The sequence below is a fragment of the Eumetopias jubatus genome, unplaced genomic scaffold (genome assembly GCF_037043125.1).
Source record: "Eumetopias jubatus isolate StellerSeaLion01/CBP00866 unplaced genomic scaffold, mEumJub1_p1.0 scaffold_12, whole genome shotgun sequence".
NCBI classification, from domain to species: Eukaryota; Metazoa; Chordata; class Mammalia; order Carnivora; family Otariidae; genus Eumetopias; species Eumetopias jubatus.
The window spans coordinates 36,311,822-36,325,692 of record NW_028274818.1 but is presented as its reverse complement, the minus strand read 5'-3'; the positions used below and the strand labels follow the sequence as shown (position 1 = coordinate 36,325,692).

General features: G+C 45.8%; 1 protein-coding gene across 6 annotated transcripts in view; it reads right to left on the bottom strand.

The window, feature by feature from the left end:
* The window catches only part of HHAT (hedgehog acyltransferase), a 328,768-nt gene that overhangs the window by 142,237 nt on the left and 172,660 nt on the right, over window positions 1-13,871 (bottom strand). For 5 of the 6 annotated variants that reach the window (XR_015766435.1, XM_088016786.1, XM_088016787.1 and 2 more), the window contains one exon: window positions 5,572-5,607. The exons of the other annotated variant lie outside the window; for it this stretch is intronic. Coding sequence is in view for 4 of the 5 variants with exons in the window: in XM_088016786.1 (XP_087872912.1) it covers window positions 5,572-5,607 (36 nt within the window). In the remaining variant the exon portion in view is untranslated. The remainder of the gene's footprint in view (window positions 1-5,571; window positions 5,608-13,871) is intronic. 6 annotated transcript variants of the gene reach the window in all.

Here is a 13,871-nt window from a genome sequence, read left to right as displayed (position 1 = left end):
TGCAAAAATTGTAAAAGGAAAACAAATTTAATCTTTCAGACAACAGAGAAGAGGGATGGCTAAAGGTTTTCTTTTAAGTCATGCCGAAAACCTGTATCACTTAAAACTATTCCAACATGAGGAGCTCAGAGAAGGGCGGATGGGCAGGTACAGAGCAGTTACCGTGTGCCTCCATAAGAGGGGTGGGCTGGCTACACCTCTGGGTAAAATGAAAAATGCCTTGGTCAGCAAGACTCAAACCAGGCATCACTAATCATTTCGACTTTCTTGCCAAAACTAAACTAAGCTAAACTTAAACACGCTACCCTAGCCTTTAAAATGAAACAGAGCTATTTTCTTCCATAATCTCTCTTCCCAGATTGTGGACACTTTTTCCCTTTTTCCTTTGTAGGACCCCAACCAAGAGTCTTCTTCTGAGGCTATTCTTAAGTGATTTGTGATTACTGTTTCCTGAAAGTCTTTTCTTTGATTTCTGTGAGATTTGGAAGGATTGAGGTCCCTCAATTTTCCCACTGTCATCATAAAACACCAATACCAAAAATGCTCACCTTTCATCAAACTTGACAGCCCCTTCCTGCCCCCACAGCTCAGTGAAATCCCCCAACAACTTAAAAGGAAGCATGCCCCTCTTTGCAGTTGCCTAGGCTGGGAGTACAGATAGGGCTCTTGGCTTTGTGGAAATTTATGTCTTTCCAGAGAAGTCGACATTACTTCCATCAACGTCAAAGATGCAGCTGATTAATTGCAGGCATGCTGCAGTTTCTCATGCCAAATGCTAAGTATTCAATGCAGCCTGACGACCCAGAGGACATGTGAAGAGCTTGTTGGAGCCAATAAATGTAGTTAATTAAAAAAAAAAAAAAATCAATGCCAATTTCTCCAACACCTCCTCTTTTACAAAGGGAATCTATTTTCTTCTCTTGACCAACACAGGGTGGGAAGGATTCAAGCAGCACTGCCTCCCTCTTCTGACCCTTTAGGTTCTCTCCAGTGACAAAGTCCCAGGAAAATGTCAGCGTTCTCGGGCGCGACAAACACACCACCATCACCTTTGTTTTGCTTCCCCACTCCCCGGGCAGCTGGGCAATCACACTCTGCTTCTCTCCACCCAACTGAGACCACTTTCTCTAAGTCAAAAGGGCACTTCACACCTTCTGGTGGCTAACTACAAGTGTTTCTCCAATTAAAAAGAAAAAAAAAAATCCCCACTCAAACCACCCTCTCCACCAGCTGCCTGGCCTTTCCTTCCTTCCCTTCCCAGCTTAACTTCTTAAAACAGTTGCTGCCATTCTGTCATCCACCCCTCACATGGCGCCCCTACCCGCTTCAACCTGGCTTTGGGGGACCATAGTGCCGGGGCAACAGTTCTCACTAAGGTGCCCATGAGAAACAGTGCTCCGTCCCCATCGGGCTAAACCTCCCAAACCGGGAGCAGAAAGGACCCCTTTTTTTTTTCTTTTTTTAAAAATTTTTTTGTATTTATTTGTCAGAAAGGGAGAGAGGGAAAGGGAGCACAAGCAGGGGGAGCGGCGGGCAGAGGGAGAGGGAGAAGCAGGTTCCCCGTGGAGCAGGGAGCCCGATGCAGGACTCGAGCCCAGGACCCTGGGATTATGACCTGAGCCGAAGGCAGACGCTTAACTGACTGAGCCACCCAGGCACCCCAGAAAGGACCCATTTTCTAAAGGGAGCTGCAAATAAAGGGGCAATACCCCCACCCCGAAGAGATGGGAGAACTGACTGCTCCCTACAACCACCTCCCCCCACATCTCCATCCCCCAACTCCCAAACTGGGAGGAGGGTAGAAGAAGGGACTCAGAGTCTTCGCGTCAGAGTCCTGGTTTAGGGAAAAGTGCTGTCGTGTGGGGGCAGGAGGGGGGGAAGGGAATGAAGAGACTTTGTCACAGAGACTAGGCATGCCCACAAAAAGGAGAGACTGACCCTTCATTCCCCAACTGGATACAACAACAAACATGCTGATTTGCTCTGCCCCTACCAGACCAAACGAAAGGACAACTGCAGAGAGATGTCAGGACAGAAAGAAGCCTTAACCCCCAGTTCTGCTTGCTTCACAGAACACTGACGAAGGTGACCAGTTAGAACATGTCACCAGTACCCATCCAAAAGGGCTTCCTGCCAGAACAAGGGGATCCCAGCACCAGTTACATTAGAGGCACTTAGCCGCCCCCTTTCCTTCCTCGCCACCCAACATAGGAGATGTGGTTGGAGCCCAGAAGAAGGAAAGGGAGGAGGGGTCCCAGAGGCAGACCATCCCTCCTCCCCACTTCAGGTCCCTCACACCACAAGCCTGGCCAGTGATAAGCTCAGGGAAAGCCTTAAATCAAATGCCTGTGGTATTCCCAGAATATCTAAATAAGTGGCACACGATAGGCTTAATCACTATTTGTTGAATAAATGACTGAAGAGCTCCTTGTCCTTTCTGCCTCATTTTGTTCATTCACTCCAGCCACAAATATTCGCTGAAGGTTGATTCTATACAATTTAATCATGGAAAGGCGATTAAGACATGTTCCCCGCCCTCCAGAAAGTTACTAGAGAACAGAAGCAAGTACAGACTTGCATCTGTCACAAGCACTTGTAGGAACCATGGCATGGCAGCAGTACAAAGTACCAAAGACATTAACTCAAAAATCCAAACCACCCACTCAAGTATACCCTCCCAGCTTTCTCTCGTCAGTTTACATATGGCATTCTCACGTCCGCCTTTTCGGTGAACGCTGGTCTTTTATCCCTCCTGCTAAAATGCATTTACCCTTAATGTGTCAAGGGTAGTGGTTAACACACCACCATCTATGTGTGATATCCTGGAGAAAGCCAGGAAAATCCATATTCCTTGGATCTAGGGTAAGCCAAAAAGATTTCAGTGCACAGCCTTGGATGAGGCCCTGGAGAAATGTCAAGGTACGTATGGCCTTTCTTGGAACACCATGGTATGTGATGCAGCACAGCGTAAATGCTGTACGTTTAGGATAAAGGTGATGCCAGTGATGTACATTTCCCCTCAGACAGCATCTTGCCCACAGAAAGATGGTCATGCATTGTGGAGAGCCAAACTACTATACCACCTATCCAGAAATCACATGGGATTTACAGCTTGTTTATCAGCAGACTCAGAATTAGCATTTAGGGCGCCTGGGTGGCTCAGTTGGTTAAGCGACTGCCTTCGGCTCAGGTCATGATCCTGGAGTCCCGGGATCGAGTCCCACATCGGGTTCCCTGCTTGGCAGGGAGTCTGCTTCTCCCTCTGACCCTCTTCCCTCTCGTGCTCTCTGGCTCTCATTCTCTCTCTCTCAAATAAATAAATAAAATCTTTAAAAAAAAAAAAAGAATTAGCATTTAAAGTCTCATATTTGCAGAAAGCAAATCACTCTATATAATCTCTAGTTCCCTTGTAATCACTAACTTACAGTCCTTCAGCAACCATTATTGCTTCTCACATATATTTTTGACAAGAGGTTTTTTTTTTTTAATGATCATTCTTCACCGTTATTAGAAAATAATATATGCTCAATACAAAAACAAATCTAGAAAATACAGCAAAGTTGATAGAAAAAATATCATGCAAATTTTTACCAACTCTGTTAATATTCTGGTATATTTCCATTTAACCTCTGTTTGATTTAATAGCTATTTGGAATTAATATGCCCCATAAGCCAACTCTGGTAAAAATCACCAATGAACTAGGATATAAAGTGCCATCTGTAATCTCTTCCAATTATGAACAAGGTTGGAGCTGCAGGACTATAACACAACCAGTAGATTCAACTTTAAAAGCTTAAATTCAGTGGAGAGAAAATTGGTTAAGTGGGTTATTTAATAGACACATAGACCAATGGAATAGAATAGAGAGCCCAGATATGGACCCTCAACCCTATGGTCAAATAATTTTCGACAAAGCAGGAAAAAATATGCAATGGAAAAAAGACAGTCTCTTCAATAAATGGACAGCTATATATAGAAGAATGAAACTCGACCATACTCTTAGACCATACAGAAAGATAAACTCAAAATGGATGAAAGACCTCAATGTGACACAGGAATCCATCAAAATCCCAGAGAAGAACACAGGCAGTAACTTCTTTGACATCGGCCACAGCAACCTCTTTCAAGACATGTTCCCAAAGGCAAGGGAAACAAAAGCAAAAACGAACTTTTGGGACTTAATCAAGATATAAAGCTTCTGCACAGCAAAGGAAATAGTCAACAAAACAAAGAGGCAACCCACAGAATGGGAGAAGATTTTTGCAAATGACACTTACAGACAAAGGGCTGATATCCAAAATCTATAAAGAACTTCTCAAACTCAACCCCCAAAAAACAAATAATCAAGTCAAAAAATGGGCAGAAGACATGAACAGACACTTCTCCAAAGAAGACATACAAATGGCTAACAGACACATGAAAAGATGTTCATCATCATTAGCCATCAGGGAAATTCAAATCAAAACCACACTGAGATGCCACCTTACACCAGTTAGAATGGCAAAAATTGACAAGGCAAGAAACAACAAATGTTGGAGGTTGTGAAGAAAGGGGAACCCTCTTACACTGTTGGTGGGAATGCAAGTTGGTACAGCCACTCTGGAAAACAGTGTGGAGGTTCCTCAAAAATTAAAAATAGAGCTACCCTAGGACCCAGCAATTGCACTCCTGGGTATTTACTCCAAAGACACAGATGTAGTGAAAAGAAGGGCCATATGCACCCCAATGTTCATTAGCAGCAATGTCCACAATAGTGGAAAGAGCCAAGATGCCCTTCAAAGGTGAATGAATAAAGAAGATGTGGTCCATATATTCAATGGAATATTACTCAGCCATCAGAAAGATGAATACCCACCATTTGCATCAACATGGATGGAACTGGAAAGGATTATGCTAAGTGAAATAAATCAAGAAGAGAAAGTCAATTATCATATGGTTTCACTTCTTTGTGGACCATAAGGAATAGCGTGGAGGACATTAGGAGAAGGAAGCGAAAAATGAAGGGGCGGAATCGGAGGGAGAGATGAACCATGAGAGACTATGGACTCCGAGAAACAAACTGAGGGTTTTAGAGGGGAGGGGGCGGAGGGATGCGTGAGCCTGGCGATGGGTATTAAGGAGGGCACGTACTGCATGGAGCACTGGGTGTTATACGCAAACAATGAATCATGGATCACCACATCAAAAACTAATGATGTACTGGATGGTGACTAACATAATAAAAAAAAAAAGTGGGTTATTTAATGTATGTATGCAAGCTGGCACTCTTCACTTTTCTATTTGTCTTTCCATGAGCCCAGCACTTGGAGTAAGTTTGTCCAAGCTTTTGGGAAACAATCACTTCAGATATAAACCCCGTTAAACAGAAGTTCCTCTGATCGTTCAAAAAAGGATAATTTCATGGGCAATTCTTAGAGGCCCAAAAAACCATAGTGTTAGCGGTGAGTTTTTAGACAAGTATACAATTGCCATTATTTGTCAAGATATTTAAAAAGGATTTTATTTTCATCCCAGTCTTCCATTACAGACATGCTATTCAATGACAGCTAGGATAAAAATTATGGGCTTACCTGATTAAGAAATCATGCAGTCCAACATCAAAATACCTGTCCAAAGAAGACACAGACAAGTATGTCAGTAAAAGAAATGTACAGCAATGGTGGACTTGACCAAAAATATGAAATTTACATTCAGAGCATGGTAAATCAATCAATCACTCTCTAACAGTGGTTCTCAAAGTATGACCCCCGGAGTGGCCACAGCAGCATTACCTGGGAATTTGCTGGAAATGCAAACTCTCAGGCCCTACAGCTCAGCATACTGATGCACAAATTCTGGGGGCGGGGCCCAGCAATTAGATCTGACAAGCCCTCCAGGTGATTCTGACGCAGAACCACTGCTCTATGAAAGCAAAAGTGTCTCAGCAAGACTATGCGCTCTCTCTAGAAAAAAAAAAAAGGCCATAAAAGTAGATTTCACCACTTTGACAACAGGTGAGCCCTTTTATAACACTGGTTATCTCAGATGTTCCCTCGCTCAAACATAAATGAAATATTTTACAAGTACAAAACCATGCTGGCCAAAGTTAAGAACAGGGGTAGGGTGGGGAAGGGTCAGCTCTGTCCTTCCATGTCCCTTCCCTCCCGGCCATAGTCCCTGGAGCTTTTAACCAGAGAGCAACCCTGTCCATAGCTGGGTTGGCCCTGGGAGGGAAGGGAGGAGAGACGCTCCATGAACATGCTGGTGAGCCGGCCACTGTGCTTAGCCTCACACCGGGCAGCCAGTAAACACTGGGCAGTGGTGGACCCTTTCAGAGTTGGCTTCCCCTGCCACCACCAAACTGGCTTCATCCATATGAATGGCAATGCCTTGGTTTCTCTAATTAGCTCATTTATTTCCCCTAAACCTCTGACCACTTAGCCAGGGTCTTTCTCTCCCCTTTGGGTCTGGCTGTGAGCAAAAAGACTGGGTGGCTGGAACCACGATGTTGCTGCCCACCACGCATGACCACTACTCCTAATACCTAGATGGCGGTCATTGTGTCCCACCCAACAGACCGGCCTCCCGGGTTAGCGATCTGCCCAAGTAAAGCCTGAGTTAATTCTGTCCCTACAGACAATGAGCAACAGACACAGAAATTCACCCTACAGTGGGGCCTGACTGCCAAGGCCTTGACTGTCCCTAGCTCCCAGCATCACCCCTCCCCTGTCCCTGGAACATCCCAGCACGCCTGGCACCTCACCTCACCTGACATAGAGCAGATGATTACTGACATTAAAATAGGATTCCTTTGGGTACCTTTAAATGGCAAGCTTCCTTTATGTGCTCAAAATCTGTTTACCGGTCATGGACACGGGGTAGAAGAGAATAGAGCAACAAAGCCAAAATATAAGGTACCTCATTCCCTGTGTCACTTACCTGAAGTCATCACATGATTCAGGGAAAATGGAATTCAAGATACATAAATTCTACTTACTCATAAGTCTTCTGAAAAGAGCTCTAAAGGGAGATATACCTGCAGGGTTAGCTGATTCGTTTCAGTTGATATTACATTGACCTGAGGAGAGGCTAAGTACTTCCTACAATCATATTTAACACAGATTTTTGAAAAAAATGAAAGACAGAAATGATCCCTCCTCTCAACCAAAACCACGGCTATATTCCTCGGCCACATAAGTAAATATTCATATGACAGATAGCAATCGCAAGTTCGCCAGGATCTGCAATATGGGAGATACAAGTATGTTTAGATTAGAACAAAGATTTCAGCTTCTTTCATTCATCCAAACCTATTCAGCCTTTTCAGTGACATGAGCCACAGAAAGCATCAGATTCTGTTGCTGGAATCATAGCATAAAGTAGACACAGAAAGGAATCACAGAGTACCACAATATGGGAGGGAGGAAGCCGACTCTGAGGGAGTAATGAGAAACCTAATTATATTCATAGAAATGATTACTTAGTATCTAGAAGGTGGCAACTACTATGTTCAGTGCACACATACACAAGCCACTGCAGTGAGGCTGGTACTGGCATCTCCATTCATGAGTGCAGGAACTAAAGCTCAGAGGGTAAGTAACTTGCAGTGCTCACAGCTAGTAAAAGACAAATCTGGGAGTCAAACTGGAATTGCCAAGTCAAGCCATGAATTGCTTGCTCTTCCCCCTAAAAAGCACAGGCTCTCACTGCCTCTCATTATTACTAATTGAAAATGACTGTTCATTTTAAGAACAGGTCCCTTTCCACCTGCCCTGATTTCTGCTTCTTCCAACGTGGCTGCCCTGCCCCAGGCAAGCCCACCTGCTCTGCTTCCCTGAGCACACCTGCCCCGCAGGTGCCATCCGTCCCCTTGGGTCTTAGAATCAAGTCAGGCTCTGGGAAGTTATGTAACCTCTGGGCTTCGAGTTTTCCATGGGAAAATGGAGATCCCTTACTCATGGAAGGTTATGAGAATTAGGTGATATAACATAAATACAGGGCTTAGCACAGTGCTTGGTAAACCCGTGAGTACTCAATAAATAGTAATCTCCTTCCCTCCAATTTTTAAGAGTTGTTTTAATGGAAGCCCAATTCCCGATAACTCAGTAGGAGAAGGAAGCCACATAAAAAGGAAATAAAAGGTCTCACTATGCAGCCCACGAAGAGAGGGCACTGAATCCAGGACGCAGCCAGGGCCTGAGCAGTGGAGTAAAGGGTAGTACAGCTGGAAAGCTGAGGGACAGGCACAGAGCTTAGGAAACAGGCAGGAGAGCAGGAAGACCAATTATTCCGTGGAGGCCTCATAGACAGCCTTGAAGTTGCATGCGAGAGCCAGCAGGGCCTACAGGGGAGCGGGATCTGGCCACCAGGCAGGGAAGGTATCTTCCTGCCCTGGTCCTGACTGGCATCTCAGTAAGAAGGACCAGTACACAGTAGTGCGTGCCCAGCTTCACCTGTTGCCGTGGTGTCCCCTAAAGTTTAGGGCTTAAATATACAGAAGTAAGGGATTGTGTTTCAGAACATTTCTTCTTATGCAAACATGACTGGTCACGGATGGAATTTGGGGCCGGGACAATGAGGGTCTTTAAGCATCCTGTGTAAGGCAAGTTTACGATGGAGAATACTATAATGAGTTAACAGTCACTTGGAAACCAGTGGAATGGAGAAGGTCAAGGATGGGGATTAGCATCAGAAAACGTACCAGGAAAAACGTTAAGGGGAAGAAAATGGAACTTCCTCACAGGTATTTACATCTTACTCCTTTGCTACGTCAGTTCATCTGTGTGGACATTCATTCACAGATACTTTGTCAGAGCCTTCTAAGTGCCGGGTATCGATCTAGCCCTGAGGATGGGGGCGGCGGGGGGTGGAGAGTAACGTAACAAGGTCCTACTTCTCATGGCACTCACAGTCTAGGTGGGAGAGATGAACAATAAATAAGCACTTAGATAAAGAAGATAACATCAGAGAGCAGAGAATGCACACAAGATGACAGGACAGAGAAGCGGGCCACACAGCCGCTCAGGGAAGTCCTCTCTGATGAGGTGACACTTGGGTTGAAATCTGTACAGTCAGAGAGGATGAGCTACGCAAAGACCAGAGGGAGAGTGTTCCGGGCAGGAGGACAGCTGGGTAGAGCCCCGAGGTGGGAAGGAATGTGGCAGGTTGGAGGAAAGGATGCAGGCCAGCAGGACCGGGACAAGACAAGGTAGACGGGGGCCGGGACTAGATCTGAGGAGGCTGTACAGAAGGAGTCCGGGCTTCATTGTAACATCGATGCGAAGCACTAAAGGGTCTTTAACAGGGGAACGGTATTTTTTTTCATTTGTTTAAATTTTATTCATTTAGGGGGTGAGGGAGTGGTATGCTTTGATTTATGTATCAAAAATTACACTCTGGTTGTCCTGAAGGGAAAGGATGGGAACAGAAGCGGGCGGGGAGCCACGGTCGTCTAGCTGAGAGGTGACGGGGACTCACCCCAGGATGGAAACGCTGGAAATGAGGGCGGAGACAGGGATGGATTCAGAGAAGATTCTGTGGTTGAGTACAAAGACTTGCTCATAGACTCATGCAGGGTGGGGACGAGGAAGTGAGGGAAGGAGGAAGGGAGGGAGAGAAGGAGGGAGGGAAAAATAATCTGCAAAAGAGCTGAGTGCCTCACATCATGCAGTTTCACACCAGGCAACCCAAAGGCTCCGCCAGGCCTCAGCTGCTTCTGGAGGCTCCACAGTAATGCTTGGTGGCCTGCATCCAGACTGAGGGGATGACGATGTTCTGTGACTGGCTCAACTTGGAGAACGGCTCACCTGCTGGAAGAACTGGAAATCATGGCAATGGTTTGGGGTCTTTTTAATGAATTTATTGTGGCAAAATCCACATAACACAAAACTTCCTCTTGAACCATTTTTTATGTGTACAGCTCAGTGGCATTAAGCACACTCACTCACACTGTTGCACAACCATCACCACCGTCTGTCTCCAGAACTTCTTCAACCTGCCTCACACGAAACACCGGGTTTCCTCTTGACCACAGTAAAGCTGATTTGGACTCCTTCCAAAGGGTTCAGGGGTGCCCCCTCACATAGGGCTGTGTCTTTAATTTCAAAACAGAAGCCAACCAATGCAGTCTAGAAATATTATCTCACTCAATTTTTCTGTGTAGATGTAAAAGGTGCCTTAAGGAAATACAGTGAAAAGGGAATATGCTTTTCTTTTCTTATTTTGGAATTGTATGCCGGGCTCTGGGCTAGGCCCTCTGGGTACTACCTCTTTTCGTCCTCTCCACCTGCCAGAGTAGATTCCTGCTATATAAAGCCTCATGTCCTTATCCCTTATCACATAGCCAGTAAGTTGCTACATCAGGATCTAGCTCAGAGTACCAAATGCCAAAGTCTTTGCTTTTTCCCTTCGTGTGTTCAGCCACCGACTCGTTTCACAAATATTTACCATGTGCCAGGTAGTGGGAATTCAGTGATGCACAGCCCAGAACCCCTGCTTCAAGGGAAGTAGAGCCTAGTTAAGAGATGGCAGAGCCAACAAGATTCAATACAGTGCGAGTGATAACAAATGTTCTATCCCCCAAGGGACTGCAAACTCCACGATGGCAAGAACCAGAGCCAGCCACCAAGCAGATTCTCAGTAAATACATGGTGAGCAAACCGAAGTGTGAACGGTGTCTTGTAACAGGACACCGATGTCTCTGCTCTGGCACTTGGCACGGTACTGCAGAATGAAGATGCCCAAAGTGGTTACTTAATACGCCAAGTACCATATGTAAATATATAAAAATACCCACAGACAGAAATGGGGCTTCTCTCCTGAAATAAGATGCCCAGCAAACTGTAGCACATTACTTCTTAGCACCTTCTGAGAAAATCATCTCTCCTAGCTACCAGCCCACGGTAAGCCAGGACTGCCTCAAGACACATGAGAAACAGTGACCTTGCGTGTATTATTCTTGGTTCCTTCCAGAAATCAAAAAATAGGAAGTCTTCTATGCATGGATGCGGTATAGAATTTTTCGTTGTCTGAATGTCAACCAGGAGCAGCACTGGGAGGCAGCTTCAGCTTGCTACATAAAAAGGCAGTTTCGAACAAGCTGCAATGTCCTACCCACGGCCGTGAACTTCCCATCACAGGGTGAGCGGGAGCATGGATTATGAGGGTGTTTAGAGAAGAGGGAACCACCGCATAGAAAGCTGGAATGCAGATCCAAGGGTCTGCCTAGCCTCAGGCTTCTGAGTCCCTGTCCTAGTCACTTTCAGGAAGCGCCTCCCAGTCCGAACGCGCTCTGGCACAGCAGAAGCTCCGATGACCCTCAGCACACTCGCAACCGCGCCTGGGCCGACGCCCCCTCAGCTGCTTACGCTTACTTAGTACCACTATGATCGCCGTGCCTGTAGAGCCTCCCAGGCCGCTGGAATTAGGCCTGTTGCGCCTGACACAGAGCTGCACGTGTGTTTACCCCGGCAGCAACCTCCGCTTTGGCAGAGGGGGTCAGCCCCACACAGCATGTCCATGGCAGAACTCGGAGCAGAACCACACAGGGTTCAAGGACGTGCTCTGCCCTGCCAGGCTGCCTGCCTTGCGGGCTCCCGGTTCCTCCCAGGCTCATCCGGGCTGTTTGGGAGCTAGGGATAAACACAGCAAGGAGTCGTGGCCAGAAGCTGCCAATGCCATCGAACTGGTGAGGTACGTTTTAGAACCACGGTTGTTATGGCTGTGTAGCAGGCCGCACGCAGGGCAGCGTTCGCGTTAAGTACCACGTTGCTCTATGTCTTCAACCTACAGTCCTCAGCGTCTCCTCTCCAGCCGTGGTCACCCGGTTAGTGGGCCACCAAAGTTTAGCCCTCCCATTCCCGCCTGCGAAGTGTGAAAACGGACTTAGTTGGAAGTAAAAACCAACAAAATGACTAGGAGAATAAAGTTTATCGCCAGACTCTAGAAGCCCTGATCACTTCTGGCTGGGCTACCTCACTTCATTTCAGAGAATGGAAAAGACCTTCAAGTCTGTCTGCACGGACCTCCTTCCTCACTTGACAGACTAGGAAATGGGATAAAAAAGATGAGGTAATCTGAAACACCTCTACCACCAGCAGCAGAGCTGTGGCAAGCAGTCCCTGAGACCCTATTTCATCATTCGACGTGTCCCCACACAGCTTCCTCCCAGTCTCAATTGGTACATTTTCGGAGAATGCCCCAGACTGGCAACAGGCTTCCTGACGACATCACATAGTAAGTGGCACCACGTTATACCATGTCCATCTCCCTCTGCAGACGTCACATGAAGGCAGAGCCTTCAGGATGCCTCTTGCAGGGGCTCCCTCTCCCTTACACTCCTTCCACTGTCTGGGCCTGTCTGGACCTGACCTGCATATCAATTTGAGATTCAGAGCCTGCTGACAGTCAAGAATAAAAGGTGATGCTGGGGGTTATCTACAGTAGCCAAATTATAGAAACAGGCCAAGTGTCCATCCATCGACTCATGAATGCATAAGGAAGATGTGGTGTGTGTGTGTGTCTGTGTGTGTGTGTGTGTGTGTGTGTGTGTGTGTGTGTGTGTGTGTGTATACACGATGAAATATCACTCAGCCATAAAAAATAATGAAATCTTGCCATTTGCAACAACATGGATGGATCTAGAGTATTATGTTAAACGAAATAAATCGGTCAGGGAAAATAAACACTATATGATTTCACTTATGTGGAGTTTAAGAAACAAAACAAATGAGCAAAAGGTGGGGGGGGGTGGAGGGAAGAGAGAGAGAAGCAAACCAAGAAACAGATTCTTAAGTATGGAGAACAAACCGATGGTTACCAGAGGGGAGGTGGGTGGGGGCTGGGGGAAATAGGTGATGGGCATTGAGGGCATTTGCTGTGATGAGCACCAGGTGTTGTATGGAAATGTTGAATCACTGTATTGTACATCTGAAACTAATATTACACTTTATGTTAACTAACTGGAATTTGAACAAAAACGTTTTTAAAAAACTGATGCTGGGGGATCAGGGAAAAGTAAAAGTGAACTTAGGCCAGTAAGACCCCAGTTGACAGTCAAAGCACATTTGGCAAAATACCAAAGTCTGATGGGAAAGTAGAAAGTAAGAACTGCAGCCCACGAAGACAAATTCTAAAAGGCAAACAGTAAAAACAAACAAACAAACAAACAAAAAACAGTGCTGAGTTTTCACAGGACATGTTCTTCACTGCATCAGATAAGTATGTGTGCCATCGGATTATTAGGGAGCAAATTCTGGGAAAACAGCCCCAAAAGCCTGGACATCTGGGCGTTTCACAATGTCGGAGAAAGAAAAAGAGAAAAGGTACCAGTTCTGGGCATAAAGAGCTCAGGAGTGAAGAGCTTTACAGTAGAAACCACATCTCCCAAGATGTGGAATTAGAAATTCAAGGTCTGAGCTCCGGCTGGCTGTCTCACTTAATAATATCTGACCATGGGCAGAAAAATCACCACTCCACGTCCCGGTGTTTATAACTGTGGCACAGAGATAATACCCACGGCACAACAAGGAACAAATACAGGGGAACAAGTGGCTCATAAACCTTCTACAAATGTTCAAGATTATTTTCTTTCCTCCTCAGACTTTATGAAGTTCCTAAAGGCTCTTCTCCAAACTGCATTAATGCCATATGCATTCATTCATCCAGCAAATATTTATTGAGCACCTGCTAGATGTCAGACACTGCAAGAGATGCCTGGGATACAACAGTGAACAAGACAGCTAAGTTCCTATCCTCGTGGATATTCCAGAAACACTCCTTTGTCTGATAGGTGATTTGAAAATGTTTTCTCAGTCTGTAGCTTGTCTTTTTATTTTCTTAAAAGTATCTTTTGGGGGCGCCTGGGTGGCTCAGTCATTAAGCGTCTGCCTTT